The sequence below is a fragment of the Branchiostoma lanceolatum genome, chromosome 3, assembly GCF_035083965.1.
Source record: "Branchiostoma lanceolatum isolate klBraLanc5 chromosome 3, klBraLanc5.hap2, whole genome shotgun sequence".
NCBI lineage: Eukaryota > Metazoa > Chordata > Leptocardii > Amphioxiformes > Branchiostomatidae > Branchiostoma > Branchiostoma lanceolatum.
Genome location: NC_089724.1, coordinates 7,686,113 through 7,707,416, shown reverse-complemented (window position 1 = coordinate 7,707,416; position 21,304 = coordinate 7,686,113). Strand labels below are relative to the sequence as shown.

The window sequence follows — 21,304 nt, the reverse complement described above, 5'->3', positions numbered from 1 at the left end:
GGTCGACACAGGTGTCACCGGCCAGAGTGGAGGACGATATGAAGAGAACGAGAAACACGATAGACACTTCCATGTTAATGTGACGGTACGCAGGTGCTAGGTAGACTGTTGGAAGTGATTCTAAGTGGAAAAGAAAATCGTTGGTACGTACTGTTTGCCCTCTGTTATAGTCGTCAGGTAAACTCTCACTAACGAGAAGACGGGCAACTTCTGTCGTCACAGCGCCTGACGTGGTGCTATCTTAATGTAACCAATGTCAAAGGGAACACGGTATGTTGCATTGTTACTGCTAAATGCTTGACTGAAGAACAGGACAATGAACAGTAAAACGTGTTAGCTGCATATGATACCGGCAAACTGGTTGCAGAAAAGATCAATGTGCTGCTCTCTGCCAACTAAATCACGTGTATTAGTCTGGAGACCCACATTGCACGGAAATGAAAAAAAAAATTCCTGCAGATTAGACCCATTTTGGGACCAATGACGCAGTTGCAATAGGTGAGAGTCCGTCGCTCATAGATGATCTGATAGGATACATGCAGAAATGTTCAAAGTTGATTTACGATATTTTCTCACCATCACACTGCATGAATGGTTTTCTATCAATTTCTGTCTCTTCTAATAGTTCATACCATATATATATATATACTCGGCTTGGATGAATGTTTGAAAGGATCACATCTTTATTGACTATGTTTTTTCACATGAATGGTTACAGGATATTTCGTAAACGGATGCCGCTAGAAACTTGACATTTGTACTTATTGTAAAATAGTCACACAACACCATACGTCTGTGATGTTACAAGACACCACTTTTTTTAGTGCAACATCTATTTACAATACATCTCAAGTTATTCACGTAATTGACTTATTTCACTCCGGCACCAAAAATACTTTCGCACAGGTCTCCACATGTGCAAGCTGGACTAAGAGTAGATTGCGATCGATAGACCATTCACTTTCACTATGAACCCAGTACGTTGGTTTGCACAAAAGACACCATTACAGATATGTTACATACCATACCTGTTTTAAAGATAAGCTTTCGCATTTGAAAGAGCGCTATATAACAAATTACTAAACACATTATATCGAAATTTTCAAATGTCTATAGAGATTTACAAAGTTCAACTTAATTGTGCGAAGAGCAGCCGTCTATGATGGACCGATGAAACGACATCTGCACCTGAAAATTAGGTCTGTATGCACGTTTAGTTAACAACGTTCGCCTAGTGTTGTCCCAGTTAGGGCATGATTGTCTGGGCTTGGAGCCGAGGCCACATATAATATACACCGCAACACGAGAACCACGAGCCAATTTCCTCCAGTTATCAGAAAAAATGCATGTCATACTAGAAAGAAATGAAAACAACATCAACTGTTTCAACAGTATGCTGATTGTTTCGTTCGTGCTACATTCTGCCATACCTTATAGCCAATTTCACTAGAAATGTCTTTTGCCTTTACATTCGCTCTTTGTCCACCTTGCCTTTACCACAGTCACAGAAAGTCTTAGTGGCATCGCTTTCATAGCTAGTCTTACATACCATTCCATGGACCTAGACTCTAGAATAAGATAATCTCCTCAAAAAGTATTAGAAGTTGCAATTTCACATGCAGACGTATTTTATGACCTCAGTATCCCGAGGACCCTGTGTAGACCGCCACGTCTTCTGCCATTACAGTTGGACGATTGTAACATTTGTTTTCGTTTTGTCCAGTACCATTTATTTGTACCTTTGTCACAAAGTCGTACCGTTCCTTGATGGTGTCCACCTCCACCTGAACATTGACGTAGTCCGGAATGGTTTCATATTGGTGGTTCTCAATGTTGTCTTCCGTTGTTCTGCTTCCACCTCGGTTTTTGATAAAATCCACCTCTGCTTGTGAATTGTAATAGTCTGGAATCGTCTCATAGTCGTTTGCAACATTTGTATCACTGAACTCGTCGTCATTTTCATAATGCTTACTCTCGTTATGTTGGAACACCTGGGGAAAAGATACAGCCGATGCCTGAAATCCGGATTGTAGGATGGCTGCTTGAACGCCGTTGACGTCAGACATTTGAGCAGCGTTTTGTAGCCAGCTGTTTCGCTTTCGGCAACAAAGAAACAACACAGAGGCACTGACTAGTAGGACGGTTAATGTATGGCTGAATACGATTGTAAGAACAATGTGCAGGGTAACGGGTTGGGCGATGAGGCCATTTTCCTCATGAGATGGTAAGAGATAAATGTAGTCAACTTCCCTCAATCCGTCACTACTTGGGCGAGCAGACGTGTTTATTTCATTGTCTTTCTGTCGTATATTCGAAATCGTGTTATAAGACACAACCTCTGGGACGATAGACAGGACATTGTTGGGATCGTTCACGGTCAAAAAGGCGGTGTCTTTCCCACTGGGCATGTGTGGCGCTGTGACTTCGCACGTGTAGCTGCCTGCATCCATCGCTGAAACTCGTGTGAGCCGCAAAACCGAAACGCAGCTTCTGTTGTAGTTTGCGAAGAATCCCTGTGTATTTTCACGGAACAAGTCCTCTAGTGTCCAGGTTTCAGCCGATGAAGTGTTAGTGTTACGGTTTGTCTGTAGTAGCCAGGTAAAACGGAGTCCTTCCAGACAGTCCGCTTGGCAGGTAAAGGATACGTCATCGCCCGCTCTAACGGTTTGGTTTGCTTGTTGTATTTTGATGACCGGTGCCTGGCATCGAAGATCTTCCATGGGAATGTCTCTAATGCTCATTTACCTCATATTTTCATGCGGGGCAACACATCGGATATCCCACGCTTTCGATCCCTCTTCTAGCCATCGTCGAAATCCCCACAGCTTGCAGTCACAGAGAACAGCAATTTGTTGAATTGTGATGGAGGAAACATGCTTGATTTGCCAAAGATCGACAGGAAAAAGTTGTATATGATCATTTTTATCTAATGAAAGAAATCGTAAATTTGAAAGGAAACTCAGCGCTAGCGGAAGGCGTTTAAGGCCATTTATACCGAGATACAGATAAAGCAGATCTCGAAGCCCACCGAAAGCTTCGACGTGAATATACTCAATGATGTTGTCCTGCAGGTTCAAATGCGTTAACCTTTTTAGACCCCAGAAGGTTTTTGCTTTAAGGTGCTGAATGCTGTTGTGTGGAAGTTCGAGTTGAAGGACATTATAGACATGTTGAAAGCACATCGGAATAAGTTCTTTCACTTGGCATCGTTTTATGGTGATCGCTTCTAGATAAGGTAGCGTGGGAAACTCCTCTGGAGTTATTGTCTTCATTGCTTGTAAAGATATGAAAAGTTCATTTGTGTTCGATGGTAATGGTGATGGAATAGTTTTATAGATATGAGTTGCTGTTTCACCACACCTTACGTGGAGGGATATGCCTACTCTTACACAGATACAGTGGTGTAATTTAACACAGGTGTTTCCGGACACAGTGAAAGTCTCCATGCAGAGAAGCAGCAGAAGTATGGTAAACACTTTCATGTTGATGTGATTGTACGAAGGTAGAATGGTGGAAGTGATTCTATCAAAGTTGAGAAAAATCTTTGATACGTACTGTTTGTCCTCTGTTCAACGTCAGGCATACAATCACTACCGCACCGAGAAGACGGGCAATGCCTCACTGTGCAGGCCTCGTGTGGCGCCGACTAGATGCAGGTGAATGTCAGTGGCAATTCTACGATCAGTGGAACGGCAACTGCTAAAGGATCGAGTCTTCAAGAACAGGAGTTCTAACAGAGAAATGTAGTAGCAGCCTCTGGTGCCGGCAGACTGGTAACAGAAACTGATTTACTCAGCGCCACACACACCCAGGAACCCGCAACACGTGTCTTTTGGCCAGGAGACCCACATTGTACGGCAATGAAAAAATTACTCTGGCAGATTGAACTCCTTTTCGGACCAATGGCGCAGATGTGAGAGGTATACGCAGTCCACCATCGCTCAAAGATCTACAGAGTACTCCAATATGATACATATAAAAATATTACAAAGTTGCAATGTGAAAATATTTTCTCACCATGAAACTGCATTAATTGGTTTTCTATCAACCGCATTGGAGGCCCGCGGCAACTTTCAGGTGCTGCCATGCAAACGTTTTTTTACAAACATTTTCTTCAAAATTCAATAATTTTGGGTTAAAAAAGTAGTTTCCATGTTACGTCACACTTTTAATTTACTTTTTATTTAACTTACATCAGTAGCACACAACGTAATTTGACGTACCTTTTATATAATTTCTGCTAATTTTATGATGTCATTGGTTAAAATCCAAGATGGCGGACCATATTAGTAGGTTAGGTATCACACGGTTATTTCACTACCCTGCATTTTCGTTGTACCATAAGCTTGAGCTCATTTTTATGTTGGTTTTGGTTAAATGTGTTTGCATAAATTGGGATCCCAGGTTACTACGTCTTTCTACGCCGATGTTTTCGACGCCCCCCGTCTCAGGATGCCTTAAAAGATCCTTAAAAGACGGTCTGAATAGAATACCACGTACAACACCACAATATCAGTCGAATATTGCAAAACAATGCTAAAAAATCATTCAAAAGAAACCCTTTACTTTGAGCTTCTTGTTAAAGTAAGCATTAAAGAGGGTTACTTAAACTACTGACCCTAAATGTAAGTCAATGGCGTGGCGAGTTAAATTCTCCGTTTCTCCCAGTGATTTCTCTATACAATCATTCCATCATCCCATGGTAATCATATATTAAGATTTCAATCCATACCATCCCTTGCAATGCGTATGGATTAATACAGAGTTATCCATTTGCGAAGCGCTGATTTAGTCTCAGCGCGTAGCGTACTACCTGAGGTATCAAGTACAGAAAATATTAGAGTCGTAACACCTTCCGTGCCTGGAGTCAGTACTGCAAGGGAAGAGCGCTATCCAATTTTAACGCTTCGCCTGTTAGGGTGATTGAATCGGACCGCGGGCAAGGCCCGAGCGCTGGGAAGATTTGAATTCGTAATCCGACACAGACGGTTGCAGCGCGGCGAGGTCCTGTCTGAAGGGCAGGGGGCACGAGTTGGGTGTGTCGTTGGGAGGCTGTTGTTAGACCGTGTGCGCTTCTGCTTACAGCCACAGGTATCAACGTGCAGCAGAAACACACACCAGAGAGGTCGATCATTTGTGGTCCTAGATTGATGGCGTAGAGTGTTGCATTTGGAGACGACCAAGAAGCTGTAGAGAAGGTACGTTGGAACAATATATGGTGCACAAGGGATAACATGCAATCCAGTGAGCGTTTTCTGTTCTTATTTGGAAGTAATAGTGATTTCTAAGCTTCTAGGCTTGCCTTGCAGTTATTTCTTTACTCCAACTTCATAATCACCGAAGTGACTGTTTTTATGTATGGTATCGATATCAGTAGAGTAATATCTAAATTTCATACTGGTGATAGTCTTCAACCATGTACCGGAATTCTACCAACTGTATTTTCCGTCCATGGTAATTCGACATTTTGTGGCAATTGCTTTACCGGTCCAGACACAGGACATAACGCACGATGATAAATCTTCACTGCCTTCTGTCGATCGGCTATGGTCACATACGTGATAGTTTAACCGCTTGGAAATGTATATCTTCCATATGATAGCAAAGTATTGAACGGGAAAACGTGCTTGAACCGATCAGAAACAAGGTACAAAAGGTCACAGAAGGCTGCACTCGGTGTAACGTTAATCGATCATGAACGGAGGTTGTGCTTGCCATATGCGGTGAATATATACGTTGATGAAGGTTAGACATCCAGGTAATAAGATACGCCAAAAATAATTACTCAAGCAACTGGATAATTATCCAGTTGTTTGAGTAATTATTTTTGGCCTACTATATAGTGACTGTTAGCATTGGGTATAGTATAGCTGGGCTAAGCAAACATAGTTCCTTCGTCTGTATACTGTTGGTGATCTTAAGTGTTCAAAAGTCAGTTATTACCAATACAACAGCGTACCACAGAAACTCAGCGAGTTTACACAAAATTGACTAAAAACTCATGTCTAATGGATTTTATGAAAATGGTATTTTTCATTTATTTTTGCATAATATCAAGAAAATAAACTAGGAATTTTGTATTTGCCGGTAAATTTTTAACTACGTGTCAATCTTTCTTTGGTAGTTCATTAAACGAAATAACCGTTCCACATGATGTGCCTCTTTGACCCTTACCTTGCCAAAAGAGGTATCAAATGTGACTTCTATTTCATTTCAATCAATATCGAGCCAGAAGCGTGCGCTAACGACTACCGAACTTCAATATGTCAGCATGAAAAAAATGAGAGTCGTTAGGCTATTAATACGGTTCCTTTGACGAATCTATAGTATAGCGTTATTTCTTGTTTGAAAAATTTGAACGAAGAATACATTTAACAATTGCAGTTTTCCCACTGATTTTCTATTGACATTTAAACAACAAAGTACAACATTAACAAAACAAGTATAGTGCAGTGGTAGCTTATCCCTTACAGTATGATATACTTTTCTAGCTCTGAGCGTATATTGTGCAACCTTAGTTTTTCATTAGCATCACCTAATGTGTGCCGAACGGTTGAAAAATATAACACTTCGTATTAAAGAAAGCTGTATTTGACTGAGGGTTTGACATGTGCCCATACAATACCTGTGTTTAAAAAAAATTAACTTACGCACACTTGGGAATGTGTGAAATCATTTCACCAGGTAGCAAATTCTTTCCAGAAAATATTTAACATTTTGGTATTACGGTAGTACCACTCGCCTATCTACAAAATGTACGTGTCCCGCACACAACCCTCTCCCGGAATTGATTCCTGGAATCAGCACTAATGGAAAGCGCCATAACGATGATAGGCCTGTGGCCAAGTAGGGTCCCCGTTCAATACGCGCGGTACTTGATGGATTGGTTGTGTTGTGACGGATGTCGCGGGTAATTCGCCTTACTAAATCCACTGTTTGTGTCAGGGCTATGGTGGGTTAGAGGAAAACATGTAGGTGGGAGGGGGGCGGCGTGTCAGTTTAAAACCTTACATTGGCAGTAGCTAAAGAATTATATTTTGCGCACCTGCGTGGGTTAAGACGGAACGTAGTGCAACAAAACATTATATTTGTCAAACTATCTCTAATTGTAGTTGATTAGAATATCCCACAACATCGAACAAAAATGAAAACGGATGCCTGCGTTCATTCAAGTTTCCAATGAAACTTTGTGATCTAGTTTCTTTTCTGTGAGAATTTGACATGTACATGTACATGTGGTCTTTCTCGAACACAAGATACAAAGTACAAAAAAGAAGAAGACGCGGTCCGAATTGATTAAGGTAGTTACATCGAAACGTTCTTGCATAAGGCTGTTCCTGCATGAGGGGTGACACGGAACATTTGTTAATCGAGTTTGTGCTTGTTTCTTTCGCCTATATCCTTTACGCCTGGTTTACAAAGCCTTCACTGTACATTCATCTTTCTTTACTTACAATGCCAGGTCATGCATTCTGTGCCGCGATACATAAGGTTACAAAGTGAAAGGTCAAACGTTATTCATCGGATCTCATTCCTGATGTAATCATTATATCTGTGATAAACGCCCCCAACGGTCATATGTTGTATAGAATCGGGTGGACCTTTCAAATAGAATTATATGACAACGTCCAAGGTGCTGAATAATTTGCTGCTGAACGAACTAACTTACTGCATATTTTGTATGGAAAAAGCGTTATCGTTAGTAGCTATAAACACAGATTTTTAGCAAAACTGTTCTCTCTAAACAATAGTACCATACATTTCAGGGATTGGTCTTTCAAGAAAGATTGACCTTTTGCATTGACCTTCTATAATATTTCAAGAAACAACTACACTTTCTGTTGAGCAGTAATAGAAGGACAGCCAACTTAATGTATTGTTATAGGCAGGATACGAAGATCTAGTTATCAACAGAACTGACGTTGAGACTCGTTGAACTACATCATCTGGTCGTGACGGTCTGACGGGTACTCATGGCCATTCTCCTCAATCCTTCTCTATCCTCCATTGCACTGGGCAGGTCGTTAAACTACATCCCGACTCATTCTCTCGAAAATTGTACATTCGTGTCACGCGTGGACAATTTTCATCAGCAAGCTGAACGAGCTCCCTCCATTCCCGGCGCACCGCCCACCATTAGACTGCAGTCTGATGCATGCCGAAGTTTGAAATGGTTGTTTTGGCACGGCACATTTCAATTTGCCTTTCAATGATTAAATCGGGCGTGGGGAAATGGACTAAAATGGAGCGTGTCAAACCTCGTTACGTTTGACGTCAAGGGGTGGAGCCGTTTCGCGGCAACTGAAGCAAAGCTGTTAGCTGGGATAATTTCAACAGACATATTTTTTTATACAGGATGGTCACCAACAGGAGAAGGAGCTGACCGAAGATTACCGATGTTTACCGACTCGTGACGAAAGGGCGACTTTTCCCGAGAGTTAGTCAGCGACGAGCTAGGGAGACAAAATGGTGTTGGAGGGATCTGCAACATGCCTGAAGTACCTTCTGTTCGCCTTCAATTTTATGTTTTGGGTGAGTTTGTGTTTCGGTTGTCTTTTTGATCAGATAAACTGTATCTCTGATGAGTCTTTTTTGAAGTCTTTGTTACGTAGTGCCATAGAAGAGAGAAATGTTCTGCAGTAGCCTTCTGTTTCGAGCAATTGTCTTTTGTTGGAAGGGAAATAAGCAATTTCATACGCAGGAGGACCATAAGAGAGAGAGAGAGCCCTTTATGCCTGGTTTTTGCTTGTAATTGCCATAGACGAACACAGTCATCTTTGCTGTGTTTTCATTTCTCTTTTTTCCAGATGTGTAATAAATCTAATTTTGCAAGTGCTTGAAAAAAATTGCTACTCATTAAGATATGACTGAGTGTATTTTGATATCATTTTATAGCATTTTGATGTGATGTCACAAACTGTAGAAGGTAAGTTTGGGCCGCTATATATAATCTGATAAAAGTTAATGCAACATACGTCTTATGGCAATACAGTGTTCACACATTGCATTGTATATTTCACGGCAAGGCAATGTTCACATTGCAATTGCATTATTTAATTTGATCATTTAACCTCCAAACAAGAACCATGACTCAAATTATCACCGTAACCTTGTCCTTTCCCTGAGCCATTCGTGGTTTATCCCAGGATTTGCCAAATAGCGATACCATGTACGAACCGCCCCCGCGGGGCTCTACTGATGAATGGGAAACAATCTACATTTCCCCGTCCCGCAATATAACAAGATCGGACGGGCTGTATGATTAAATTAAGCCCCTGGATCTCACGGGCTTTACAGAACCTGATTAGAGCATGCCAGCTGGGGCCGTGTTTGTACCCAGAAGACCAAAGTTGGCAGGCAACGGAGTGGAAACACTTCTTTACTTACTTCACCTTTACTTACTTCACCTAAATTCGCAGGGTAACATATATCTGTGATTTAAAAAAAACGGGGTTGTCAGAGGGGAAACACTTATTTAGGGACTTATAACTGTCATTAAGTGTTTATGCACGCCTGCTGAAATCCCATTCAAACCAGTAACTTTCTACTTATTATTTTGGGGATGTAATTTTCTCGCATATTCGTTTCCACACCTGCAATTTGTGAAAAATGACAGAAGAAGAATCTTCCGGATCTGTAGCTGCCTTGAGCTGGTTCTGTACATTGTGACGATCCAGAGGCGACTTTATTTTTGTTACTTTTGCACAACCGTTTGTAGTTTCTTGATAAATGAATCAAGCCCATTGGGAAATCCAACATTGCCGGCTTGTACGTGGTACTACACAAATTGGTTCGTTTTTGTTTTTCGCGGTGGCTTAATATGTTTTATTTTACGATGCCGCTATGTGTTGCGATGCCTGCGCTGCAGATGATGTAATTGGTGACGTAAATAGAATCGATGAGTACTTATTATTATTATTATATAAGCATTTAGCACAGACTATATAAATCTATATCACTACTTCTTTGCAATTCCTTTCCAATATCTTACAAGCTATATCGCTATATCGAGTAAAAAGAGAGGAAAATGGTTTCTTGATAATAACTTTAAGTTGGGAATTCATACCCGTGGGCTAATTGCAAGTGTACAAACAGTAAAAAGATGAGAAGTGTCTATTCTATACATCTAACTAGGTTTATTTGAAGTTAGTGTATATTCATACAGAGCCGTTGCACTGTCTTCGTTTGAATTCACTCATTCTAAATACATTAAGCAAATAGAATGTGGCCTGAACTTTTGACTGCACTTTCCATACTAAATCTTAGACGCTTTCTCATTAAAACTGTCATGTCTTTTCCATATAGACAAGATAGTGCGTCATCATATTAACCCTATTCCTCAGAAACAACCCAAGTATTCATTCTCAGTACTGATAAACGGCTCTTGTAGGCAGCATTAGTCTCAAAGTAAATAAACCAAACGTTAATATGAGATTTATCTTTATACCTTTCCGGCGTCAAGAATCCTGGCTCATATATGCAGGGACTGGTCTGACGCATGTATTTTCATTCAAAGTGTAATGGCTGTCTCTGACCCGTGTCTTTTATTGAATGTTTCCCTGACACAGAGGTCAACCTCTGTGTATCTATACGCAATTACGTTTGACGCGCCATTGCCGCTCTATTGGACACGAGAGAGGGGTTTCAATCAACCACCGAGCAGGCAGATTATTTCAGTCGTATATTTGTCACATAGCTTATTTCCAATCTTTGTTTTAAAAAGTTGCTTAATTATGGTACAGAGTTAAAACCCGTCATCGCAAGAATGGTTTTATTAATTTGTTTGCCGTATCTATGGTTGTTTTAGTGTCTAATTTGCTCAGCTTTGTTGATGGGCACCGTAAAAAATCAATTTGTCAAAATCGAAGGGACCACCCATTCGTTTTAAGGATTAATTGATATGTATAACAATGTATTCCTGAGTTGGTAAATGTCATTGTAGCGCATGAAATGAATATGCCAGCGTGATTTTGTTATTCTACGACATGTGATAAAGCAAGAATGTTGTATAATCTTTACTTTCTCACGTCTTAAGAGATGGGTCTTGATTACAACTGTAACAAATTTCGTATCATTTGGCCCCAACATTAAGGCGTCTTAAGGCAAACATGTAGACACTGGCTCTCTAAATGAATCATTGCCAAGCAAAAAATGTTGCCTAGCAACAGTTGCCATGTAACAGCATATTTCTTATAGCTCCATCCTAGAATTGTTTCTATTGTTTTATAAAATATTAATGCCAAGTTTCATGCTTTTATCATAATTTGAGAAATTTTTACTCCATTCGCCTGGACTATCTACTAAGTCGTCCTAATCAGTATTCAAACCACACAAATCACTAAAGTAGTAAAGTATCCCCGTAACCTTCCGGGTAATCAGTCTTGCTGCTTCAATGTCGTAAAAGTCAACGCAGGCTTAGTTCATTGAAAGTTATCAGGTTCCCGGTGTTACGGGATCATGGCCATCTGGCGCCGCGATGATGTTTAAAGCCGCGGCTCGTCTGAGAACGGAATAAAACACATAGGCCCGATTTATACACAAGTTTTCGGGGCTGTATGTGAGGAGCTTTGGATAAAAGACATACAGGCCCGATCTACACACACACGTTTTCGCAAACGACTTAGGGCTGTGTGTGAGAAGCTTTGGGCTTCTCCATTGGAGTTTTTCTACTAGAAAATGCTAATTTGAGTGGCCCAGGGTTCTCTTTGGTCAGTCCTTAGACTAAGTCATCTCGAAGTCGACTCTAAAACGCGTTTTTAAATCGGGCCATAGTCATACCGCTAACTCAGTGTGCTGGAGAAAACTGGTGAAATATTAAGTACATGTACTTGTGCCAGGATGGCATGAGGATGGAGAATCATGGCATATAACCATGACAGGGGCTCAGTCATAGAGATTTTCAAGGCCGGCTATGGTTCGTGAGATAAAAGTGAATGATGCCTAACGGTCTCCGGGAGCATCTGCCACCAGGTGATTACTGCTTCGGGCACTTGGAAATTGATTGACAGGCACGCAGCTTCTTGATTTTGTTAACTCGACGGACCCCAATTTTGTATCACAAAACCTAAAATCACAAAAAAGGGCAGGGAATTTTCCAGTGTTAGTGGATCAAAAACTATTCCGGTCTATGAGGTAGGGAATTCTTCGAACAGCCTTCGTAACCCGTGCTTCTCCCGTTTGGCCAGTTTGTACTCACTTTCCGGAGTGGAGCTTGTCTCAATAATGATGTTTCTGACCGAGGGAGAAGAGCAGCAACTGTCCCAGTCCTACTAATGTAAACTTTAACTTTTTACAGGCATTTTGTCCGTGGTGGGGACGGTTGAGCAAGTAGTTCTGATCAGTGCATAGAAGGGGTTTCTGGTCGTTCAGACCCCTACTTCACTAGACGGCGGTCTCACAAAGACATTCATTTTTCATCTATGAAATTCGTTGAGCGCTCTTTCAAATCACTTGGTCGCAGAGAGGTCGCCGTGCTAGTGGAATGGGGGTGACAAAATCTAAAACTTAAGATCTAAAATATAAAATGTAAAATGTAAATTCTGAAAAATAAAATGCAAAATGTAAAATGTAAAATGTAAAATCCAAAATCCAAAAACTAAAATATAAAATATGAAATATGAAATACGAAATACGAAATATAAAATATAAAATATAAAATATAAAATATAAAATATAAAATATAAAATATAGAATATAGAATATAGAATATAGAATATAGAATATAGAATATAGAATATAGAATATGAGATATGAGATATAAGATATAAGATATAAGATATAAGATATAAGATATAAGATATAAGATATAAGATATAAGATATAAGATATAAGATATAAGATATAAGATATAAGATATAAGATATAAGATATAAGATATAAGATATAAGATACAAGATATAAGATATAAAATATATAAGATATAAGATATAAGATATAAGATATAAGATATAAAATATGAAATATAAAATTTAAAATATAAAATATAGAATATATCTTTCAGCTGTCCGGTTGCGCCATCCTTGGCGTTGCGATCTGGCTCCGTATCGATGTCCAGACGATGCAGTACGTCCGAGTGGGTGAGGACCTGGAGACGTTCTACATCGGGACGTACGTACTGATCGCGGCGGGGGCCCTCGTCATGCTGGTCGGCTTCCTGGGCTGCTGCGGCGCCATCATGGAGTCTCCGTGGCTCCTGGCTTCCGTGAGTTGTTTCTGTGAGATGCAAGAGTTAGGTACCGGGCCACGTACCCAGAACGTAATGCGCATACGGTATATAGTCTGGTAAATTAAATGCTTAGGTCACATTTCCAATCCGGGGCCCGGCCGGGGTGTCGGCGAAAACGAAAAATAAAAAAAATGCATATCAAGAAAATACACAATTTGTAGTTAGGAGTGATTTTTAACGTTTTTTGTCTTTTGTTATCTTACATATCATATTTTTCGTTCTCGCAAGCTACCCGGCCGGGCCCCGGGTTCGAAATGTGACCTAAGCATAAAGTATAGGTCACATTTCCAAACCGGCGCCCGGCCGGTCTGTTTGCGTGAACGAAAATTAAACAATTCATATCAAGAATATACACAATGGTGTTCGTGATGAATTTTTTCAACTCTTTTTTTGTGTATTGTTGTCTTTTAGATCATACCATTCGTTCCCACAAACTGCCCGACCGGGCCCCGGGTTGGGAACTGTGATCTAATGCTAGGGTCACATTTCCAACCCGGGCCCCGGCCGGGCAGCTTGTGGGAACGAAAACTGTGATATAAAAGACAACAAAAGACACGAAACTTAAAAAAATTATTCCTTACCAAACGTTATGTATATTCTTGAAATGTAGCTTTTATTCTTTGTTTTCTCAAACAGCCCGGTCGGGCCACGGCTTGGAAATGTGACCCTAGCATTAGCATAACTATCCAAACCGATTGTAGCTGACGAGTCTCTTTCGTCCTCTTTGGTCAACGTTGCATCAGAGTAACAACCGTTTCATACAATCTCTCTCTGGGCACAACTACATGAACCTTTAGACGGCATATCAACCTTATATACGCGAACGCGACCTTATAAGCTTACGTTCCGGTGATGTACTAGCTACCGGATAATTATGTTCCTTGCTCTCTTTTTCTCTGATCTTTTAGACGTTACTCAAGGCAAGAACATTAAATCTTTAAGCGTCCATCTGCGTCCATGCCCAAACCAGACGGTGTTTAAATCGTAGAACAGGTCGAGTTCATAGCTCTGGCTGTTCCTAGCAGGAGTTAACAGAAATGTTGTGTTCCGTCTTAGTAGTGAGACGAAATGAATAACTTACCTTATCCTAACTACTGTTGAAAACTTTTCCCGACCGAATATTTCTGACAAAAGTTCCCTCGAATTGTGCATACAGATATCAAGAAATCGTTGTGTTTTTTTCCTCACAGTTTTTCGCGTTCCTGGTGCTGATATTCTCAGCAGAGGTCGGTGGTGGCGCATGGGCATTCCTCCACAGGTCAAAGGTCAGTCGATGACAACTTGTTATGTTTAGCCATAAGTATGGCTAAACATATTGTTTTCTCTCATGTTTCTTCTTCTTCTTCTTCTTCTTCTTCTTCTCCTGTCAAATCTTCAATTCGATTCATCTCTGTCATTTTTTGACCAAATGACCTGAAATTTGGTACAGAGGTAATGTAGGCAAAAACCAATGTGCGTTCTTTTCCTTGTTTTGATATTGACCTTGAAAGTGATTTTATTGAGGTTTTTAGGCTATTTTAGCATATCTTGGCCTCCTGCGCCCTGGTATTTCAACCGAATGACCTGAAATTTGCTGTATATGTGGCTTGAACAAATATTTAAAGGACTACATTCCCATTTTTGGCATACATATATTCAAAACGATTTATTTTGGGCTTTCTTGACAATATTTGCCACTTCTGTCACTTTCAATACTACATATGACCTACAGGTCATTGACCCCGAGTGCCTTGCACCTGGTCAAGCTGGAAGTTTGCTTACGAGGAGGAAAGACCGGACATAAACATTTAACGTGATTATCGGGAAAACACCATGTTCCCTTAAACTCAGTGGTTAAATTGCAGTTTAGGAAATTTTATAACAGAAAACAAGTTAAATCAATGATTTTGTGAATGTTTATTCTAGCATTAGTTATTCCAGATATTTTCAAACTCCAAATTCTTCAACACAACACGGGAGATCGTTTCTCCTCAGACTGGCGCGACGTAGCGTCCACCACCAGGCCTTCCTACATGTCCTACGTACGGGCGTATTGATCGTAGAATTCGGCAAAAAGGAATGATTAGGCCAGTAGAGTCAGTCCCCGGTAAGGTCAATGATTCGCCCCTTTGCGCTAGCTTGTAACGTTAAATGAATGTACCCTCTGGTGGCCAAACTTCACTGACAAACTTTCTCCCTATTATCATCATGAGCTTGCGTTAGTCTGGTACTAGTGACTATTATGTGCCGGGAATGTTTATCTATCGCACGCCTTGGAAGGAAGTTCAACCATGATAAATGGTCGGCCGTTGCGAAAATTTGGAATCCCATGCTGTTGATTTTCGTGATTGAATCTGTAAGAAAATATATTTTCATGTCGTTCATGTTTTTGGGACGGACGCCGGGACGGGGTGAATTTTTTCTATCATTTTCGTCCCGTTAGTAATGCAAATCGAATCGTGTTGCACAAGAGGCAAAACACTAAAAACGTGGGTCTTGTGGAGTGTTTTGGAGCGGGAAAATGCCGGATATTAGCGGTGCCGAACAGTGTACATCGTCGCGCGCGGGTGACGCTCCGTCAAAACAAATCCGCTGGTGGTCTAGCGCGGCCACCGAAAATAGGCAGAAACACACAGGAGGACTTAGCACCTTCGTTTATGAGGGCAATTGTGAAAATCTTTTGTTACAAATTGTTCGAACATTGAAACATTTGGATAGATGGTTTGAAACTGTTCTAAATAAAGAGATTTTTGTGTAGTTACGTTCGAAATGTTTCCAACGTATGTGAAATAAGTTCAAACATGTTATAAGTTTCAATTCTAATTGTTTGAACACTTTAGAACTATTGTGACTTAGACATTCTTTTAATCAAAATAGTTCAAACATATTACAAATATTATATTAAAACCCTCTCGGTGACTTTGAATTGACTCAAATATGTTGTTTTTGGTCATTTCCTTCGTCTCCTGTCAAATCTTCATATGTATACTATGGAAAACTTCATTCTTCCCTGGGGTTGATCTTTTTTAATTCAATTTTGAACTGGGTTGATTATGCGCAAGAGTGTAATTTTCAGCGGATATTTTTCGACTGGTTTACATGGAAATGGCACGGAATATCCCATACTTGCAAGGGGAGGATTATTTAATTATTTCTTTCAATTTTGAGCTGGAATGATTATGAAAAAGTCCATTTTTTAGCAGAAGTGTATTTGTTAATCAATTAGTGGATATGGTTGTGGACTGGTCCATATTGTGTTGAGGTGCTACTGGAAGACTCAATTTTGGACTGGGGTGATTCATTTTTTTAGTGCAAGTATTTTAGAATGGTCCATTGTTATTTTGGGAGAGTCCATTTTTTGCATGGCGAGGAGTATGGCTAAACATGCTGTATTTGCTCGCAAATGTTGCCTTTCTAGTTTATGTCTGAGTTGCAGCAATACTCTTTCCTCTGTTTGTACACTCTAAGTTTCATGTATCACCTAAGCTAAGTGGGGCCGTACGGCGTAATGGCAGGGTGCTCGGCCCAGAGCTCAGTGGTCCTGGGTTAAAATCCCCTATTGAATTAAATGCCACCGAAGTTGTGCCCTTAGGAAAGGCTCTTTACACGACTTTCCTCACTCCACCCTGGTGCAAAAAAATGAGTTATTGTTCTCTGTACGTGGCACTATTGAAATAAGTTATTAAAAAAACTTGAGAACAGTGCCACGTCGCCCTTGTCTGTCCAAAAGCTATTCAAAATAGATGAATAAAAAAAAGTTACGTACTTTCATTTTCAGCTGGAAGACTACGTTCGTGAGGAGTTTCAGTTGATTGTCCAGACGAGATACGACCAGGAATCGTACGAGACCACCACCAAACTCTGGGACCAACTGCAGATATCTGTATGTATCCATATACGTCATATCTAAACCAGCAGTATATCTATTCTATGTCAGTCAGTCTAAACGACTTAGACCTGTTAAACTGCGCATGGTGCAAGTACAGGTACAGGCACGAATCAAATTCAAGTTCATAGTCACATGTGGGCAACTTCCTGGTGTCCTCTTATGCACATTGCTACAACTCTGTTGTGTTGCAGCTGAGATGTTGCGGTGGTGAGGACATGACAGACTGGAACCTGTCGTTCTGGGGCTCGTACCACCCGCGGGACGTCCCGGACTCCTGCTGTATGCGACAGGAGAGGAGGTGTGGACGGTGGGGGCTTACCAAGAAGATCGGCATGTTCAGACAGGTATGATGATAGAACGTGGTTCCTTACTTTTCCTATTTTTGCGACGCTTCAGGGGCGAGCCTAATGGTATAGTATTGTTTGTTTATGTTCCCAACTGCAGTGACTTTGGTTAAAGCCTTCGTCACACGTCCAGGACCTTCCCACGAATTTGCTCCCGATCACTCCCTACCCAAGGTCGGCGCTGGGTTGGGAGCAGCCCGCCATCCATTCAGTTCCAGCTCCAGTTTTTAACCGAGCAGAATAGGACTGTCTAGGCTTAAGTTTTTCGCGCAGTCGACTTCAAAAGACTAGTAGGCACCCTCGCCGACCAACTCCCAAACACAGATGCCCTTGCTCACGACGAGCTTCAAACCATGTCTTGGAGAAGGTCGGGAGGCCATGACCGGCTTTGTATGACAGGGGCTTTACTGACGCGTAGTTGCTCTGTTCTGCAGGGTTGCAGCAGTAGAATGGTGAGTTTCTTCAGCTCCAGACTGCTCATCATCATGTGTGTGGGTCTGGCAGTCGCCATACTGCAGGTAAGGCTGAAGCAGTGTACAGTCCTATACGTTAGAAGTGGCTTGGTAGCAGTGGCAATGGTTGGATGATAGTTAACGCTAAGTTGCAAAGAAGTGGTAGAATTCGAGTTAAGTTTTGAAATTCTGGCAAAGTCTTTGGTACAATTTCGTATCGTCAGGCATATCATGATAATAGCTTCATCATACATATAATGAGTTTGCTAACATTATATTTTTTGTCATTGTCGATCTATTGTCATTATCCAGTGATTGTCATTATAAATGATTGATTGATTGATTGAATGATTATCGATTGATTGTCATTGTCGATCAGCTCTGCATCTACTATGTAGACATGTGTCAATCTAGGAATGAACTATATCACATGAAAACAATTGCACATGCAGTGCTACAGAACTTTTGGATTCAGTCATAATTGTTTGCAAGCCTGTGTACTCATACCAGTACATGTACAAACTCCTCGATCGTGCACCTGCATCCGTGTGGAAGTGCAATACGTAGGACAGCGGCTAAGGGAACGATATAAGGTTACAAGTCGAAACAATTTTGACAATGTTTTCTTTTTCAGTTGATGGGGATGATATTTTCCTTGATGCTCTGCTGTGCCCTGAGAGGCAGAAGAGGTTCTGAGCCCATCGACAACGACTCCAACAGTAAACCTCCCGCGGTGGTGGTGTAGCTGTGCGAATAAAATGATACACCATCAGGCTCGCCCCTGAGGCGCCTCCAAAAACGCAATCTATGGAAAGATGCAAGAGGGCTCTCATGAGCGAGATATAGCCCACAGAGGACAAAAACTATCTATCGTAAGTTATGTAATAGCATTAGGTAAATGATATATTGTATATTGTACAAACCTTATGTATATTGAGGTAATTCGAAAAGTCAAGAATCGTAAGTGAAAAGAGATATTCAAAATCTTATTCAATTGATTGAGTAACTGTCTTTTGGCGTACATATTCATATTGTAACGTTTGCTTATATTCTATCCTCATTGTTTTAATCGTGCGGGAAAGACTAGATAACGAACTTTTTTGCCAGAGTCATCAATCATTGCAACCGAGTTAGACAGTAAATATGGCATGTAAGATACCGTCAATGGTTCGTAATACGTTCCCAACTAGTAACTAGTCAATCCTTACATTTTGTATGTTTTTAGGGTAACATGTAACACATGTGATTTTAAAGTAATTTAAAGTCTATTCCATAAGCGTATATTCCATAAGCTTTAGGAAAACAGATACATCATGTATGAAAAATAAGCTATTCCTTTGTCTTAATTCTTTGCGTAGATCATTATCGGAAATTGGAGTAACATGAAAAAATGAGGTATGGTAATAATCGAAATAGAGTGAATGTGAGAATGTTAGTGATTTTGATTAACTATTCAAGATAGTATTTACATCCCATATAGGAAAATTGCGGTACATGCAAGCGCCTACATGGCCTACACCCATAAGTCGCCAGGAGCCGCTGCATCGCAGTAGATTTTGCGCCCGTGGCATTAAACAAAACCCTATCAATAAGTTTGCATTAAGCATCACATCTTTCAGTGTTTTGGATGCCGAACAGAGTAATCATTTTGACGAGATCTCAGAACGGAAAGGGTTACTGCACAAATCTACTGACGATTTATAATTCTAATTGGCGACTGACACTGATTTTAGAAGTTGACCTCTCTCACTCTCAGGCTCTCTTCCACTACCAGCTTCTAACATTAGCCACACGTGTTAAGGAAAACGACGAGTACCTTTATTGCATATTAATAGTCCATAGGGCTAAATACATCAATGACCGTTCCAGGACTCAGGATCTAAACAGCACACTAACAATATTAATAACACCCAATCATGTACAAAATCGCAACTTCGGGAAGAACTCACACCTTGCCTTTGTTCTGTCGTCTCAAGTTGCAAAACTAATCAGGCTATTCTATTTAGTAACGTTCCCTAACACCTCTGTAAGCGGGGATAATCTCATTAGGAGTAATCCCTCTCCAAACCGTTGCCATGGTGATTAAGGCGGGGGAATCTACGGTTTTCTTCCCGCCAGTCCAGCGTGAATAACAGGTCGGGTAAATTCGGGATCGGGTTCCGAATGTACTTACAGAGTTTGTTCGGACTCGGCGGTTGGGATGTTTCTCTAACTGACCTATATTCACAAACAGAAGGGACTCTGTGTTCCAAACAATGCTAGGGAGGCGAGACCCGTCCGACTGATGAAGTAATGGGAACTGAACTGTGTAGGTGTTTACATTCTAAACGCTACCGCGAATTCGGTCATTTTCCCATTCTGGGCGCATGTATTTGCAAAGGAAAAATAGCTAAATGACCAAAAAATGACGCCAAATTTTCTGCAGAGGCGAGGCACGTATCCCCAAACTTCTGACTGATGAAGTAATGGTAAAACTGCGTAGTTGTTTACATCCTAAACGCTTTCCCTATCAATTCGGCCATTTCATCATTCTGGGCGAAAGGCCTTGCCAAAAACAAGACTTTAGCTAGATGACCAGAAAATGATTCAAGGCACCAACATCTTTGCGTTAATCACGTTGGCACTCCATGTGTCCAGCTCAGTCTTGTTATTACATATGGAAACATATTCATGAAGCAATGAATAGAGATTCTCATTCGATAGCAAGTAAGGTAATCGGGGCCATATATCGGGGATGATGTATAAAGATCGTTAAGACGATTAAAATTCATTTTTTGTTTGTTTACATTCCAAGCTAAACTCTTTATGAATTTCGAAGAACACTCCGCTAGCGCAGGAAGCCACAATTCCCAGAGAGACAGTAATCAAAATTTGGCAATCGTATTTTGAAAAGACACCGGCGATGTGAACAATCTAATGAACTTTGAGCCTCAAATTCTAATTTGTTCCTGGGTGCAAAGTCATTTTTCACCATGGTATAAGATTTATCAATGTCACGGCCTTTACAGCTATGGAGATGTTTGAATTATTTTCTAAATTCCGATCGAGTGTGTTTTTTCTTCTACCAACCATAACATAACCATTGTCGTCAACAACTGCAATCCACACACCCTCAACAAACTGAGAAAAAAAACACACACACACGGAGAAACTGCCTCCTTACTCACTGTCTGTTGTCTTAACTGAGCCTGAACAAACCATAACTTTGGTCTTAACATTCCCTGTTCACTGCAACACGGAGATCCCTGGTCCACCAGACGTACGTGCCTCCGGAGCAAACACTCTCTTAGCGGGGTGGCAAACTGTTGTGTGGTTTTCATGGTCAAGGACACGCCTCTTAAATCCTCCTGTCAATAACGTTATTATAATTTGGCAAACCTGCCGATATCGGGATTTCAGGATAAAATTGTACGGT

General features: G+C 40.8%; 1 protein-coding gene across 1 annotated transcript; it reads left to right on the top strand.

Moving 5' to 3' along the window:
- Window positions 1-4,801: 4,801 nt before the first annotated feature.
- Window positions 4,802-19,217, top strand: LOC136429962 (CD9 antigen-like). The gene is made up of 8 exons (XM_066420146.1): window positions 4,802-5,198; window positions 8,356-8,532; window positions 13,001-13,201; window positions 14,416-14,490; window positions 16,983-17,087; window positions 17,285-17,437; window positions 17,872-17,955; window positions 18,524-19,217. The coding sequence occupies exons 2-8, from the start codon at window positions 8,467-8,469 to the stop codon at window positions 18,632-18,634; spliced, it is 795 nt and encodes a 264-aa protein (XP_066276243.1). The 5' UTR covers window positions 4,802-5,198; window positions 8,356-8,466; the 3' UTR covers window positions 18,635-19,217.
- Window positions 19,218-21,304: the final 2,087 nt, after the last annotated feature.

Bases quoted from the DNA above. Each gene is read 5' to 3' on its own strand.
- LOC136429962 (XM_066420146.1), top strand. From the start codon at position 8,467: ATGGTGTTGGAGGGATCTGCAACATGCCTGAAGTACCTTCTGTTCGCC. The intron at 8,533-13,000 runs GTGAGTTTGTGT...TATATCTTTCAG, and splicing joins CCTTCAATTTTATGTTTTGG to CTGTCCGGTTGCGCCATCCT. The intron at 17,956-18,523 runs GTAAGGCTGAAG...TTTCTTTTTCAG, and splicing joins TGGCAGTCGCCATACTGCAG to TTGATGGGGATGATATTTTC.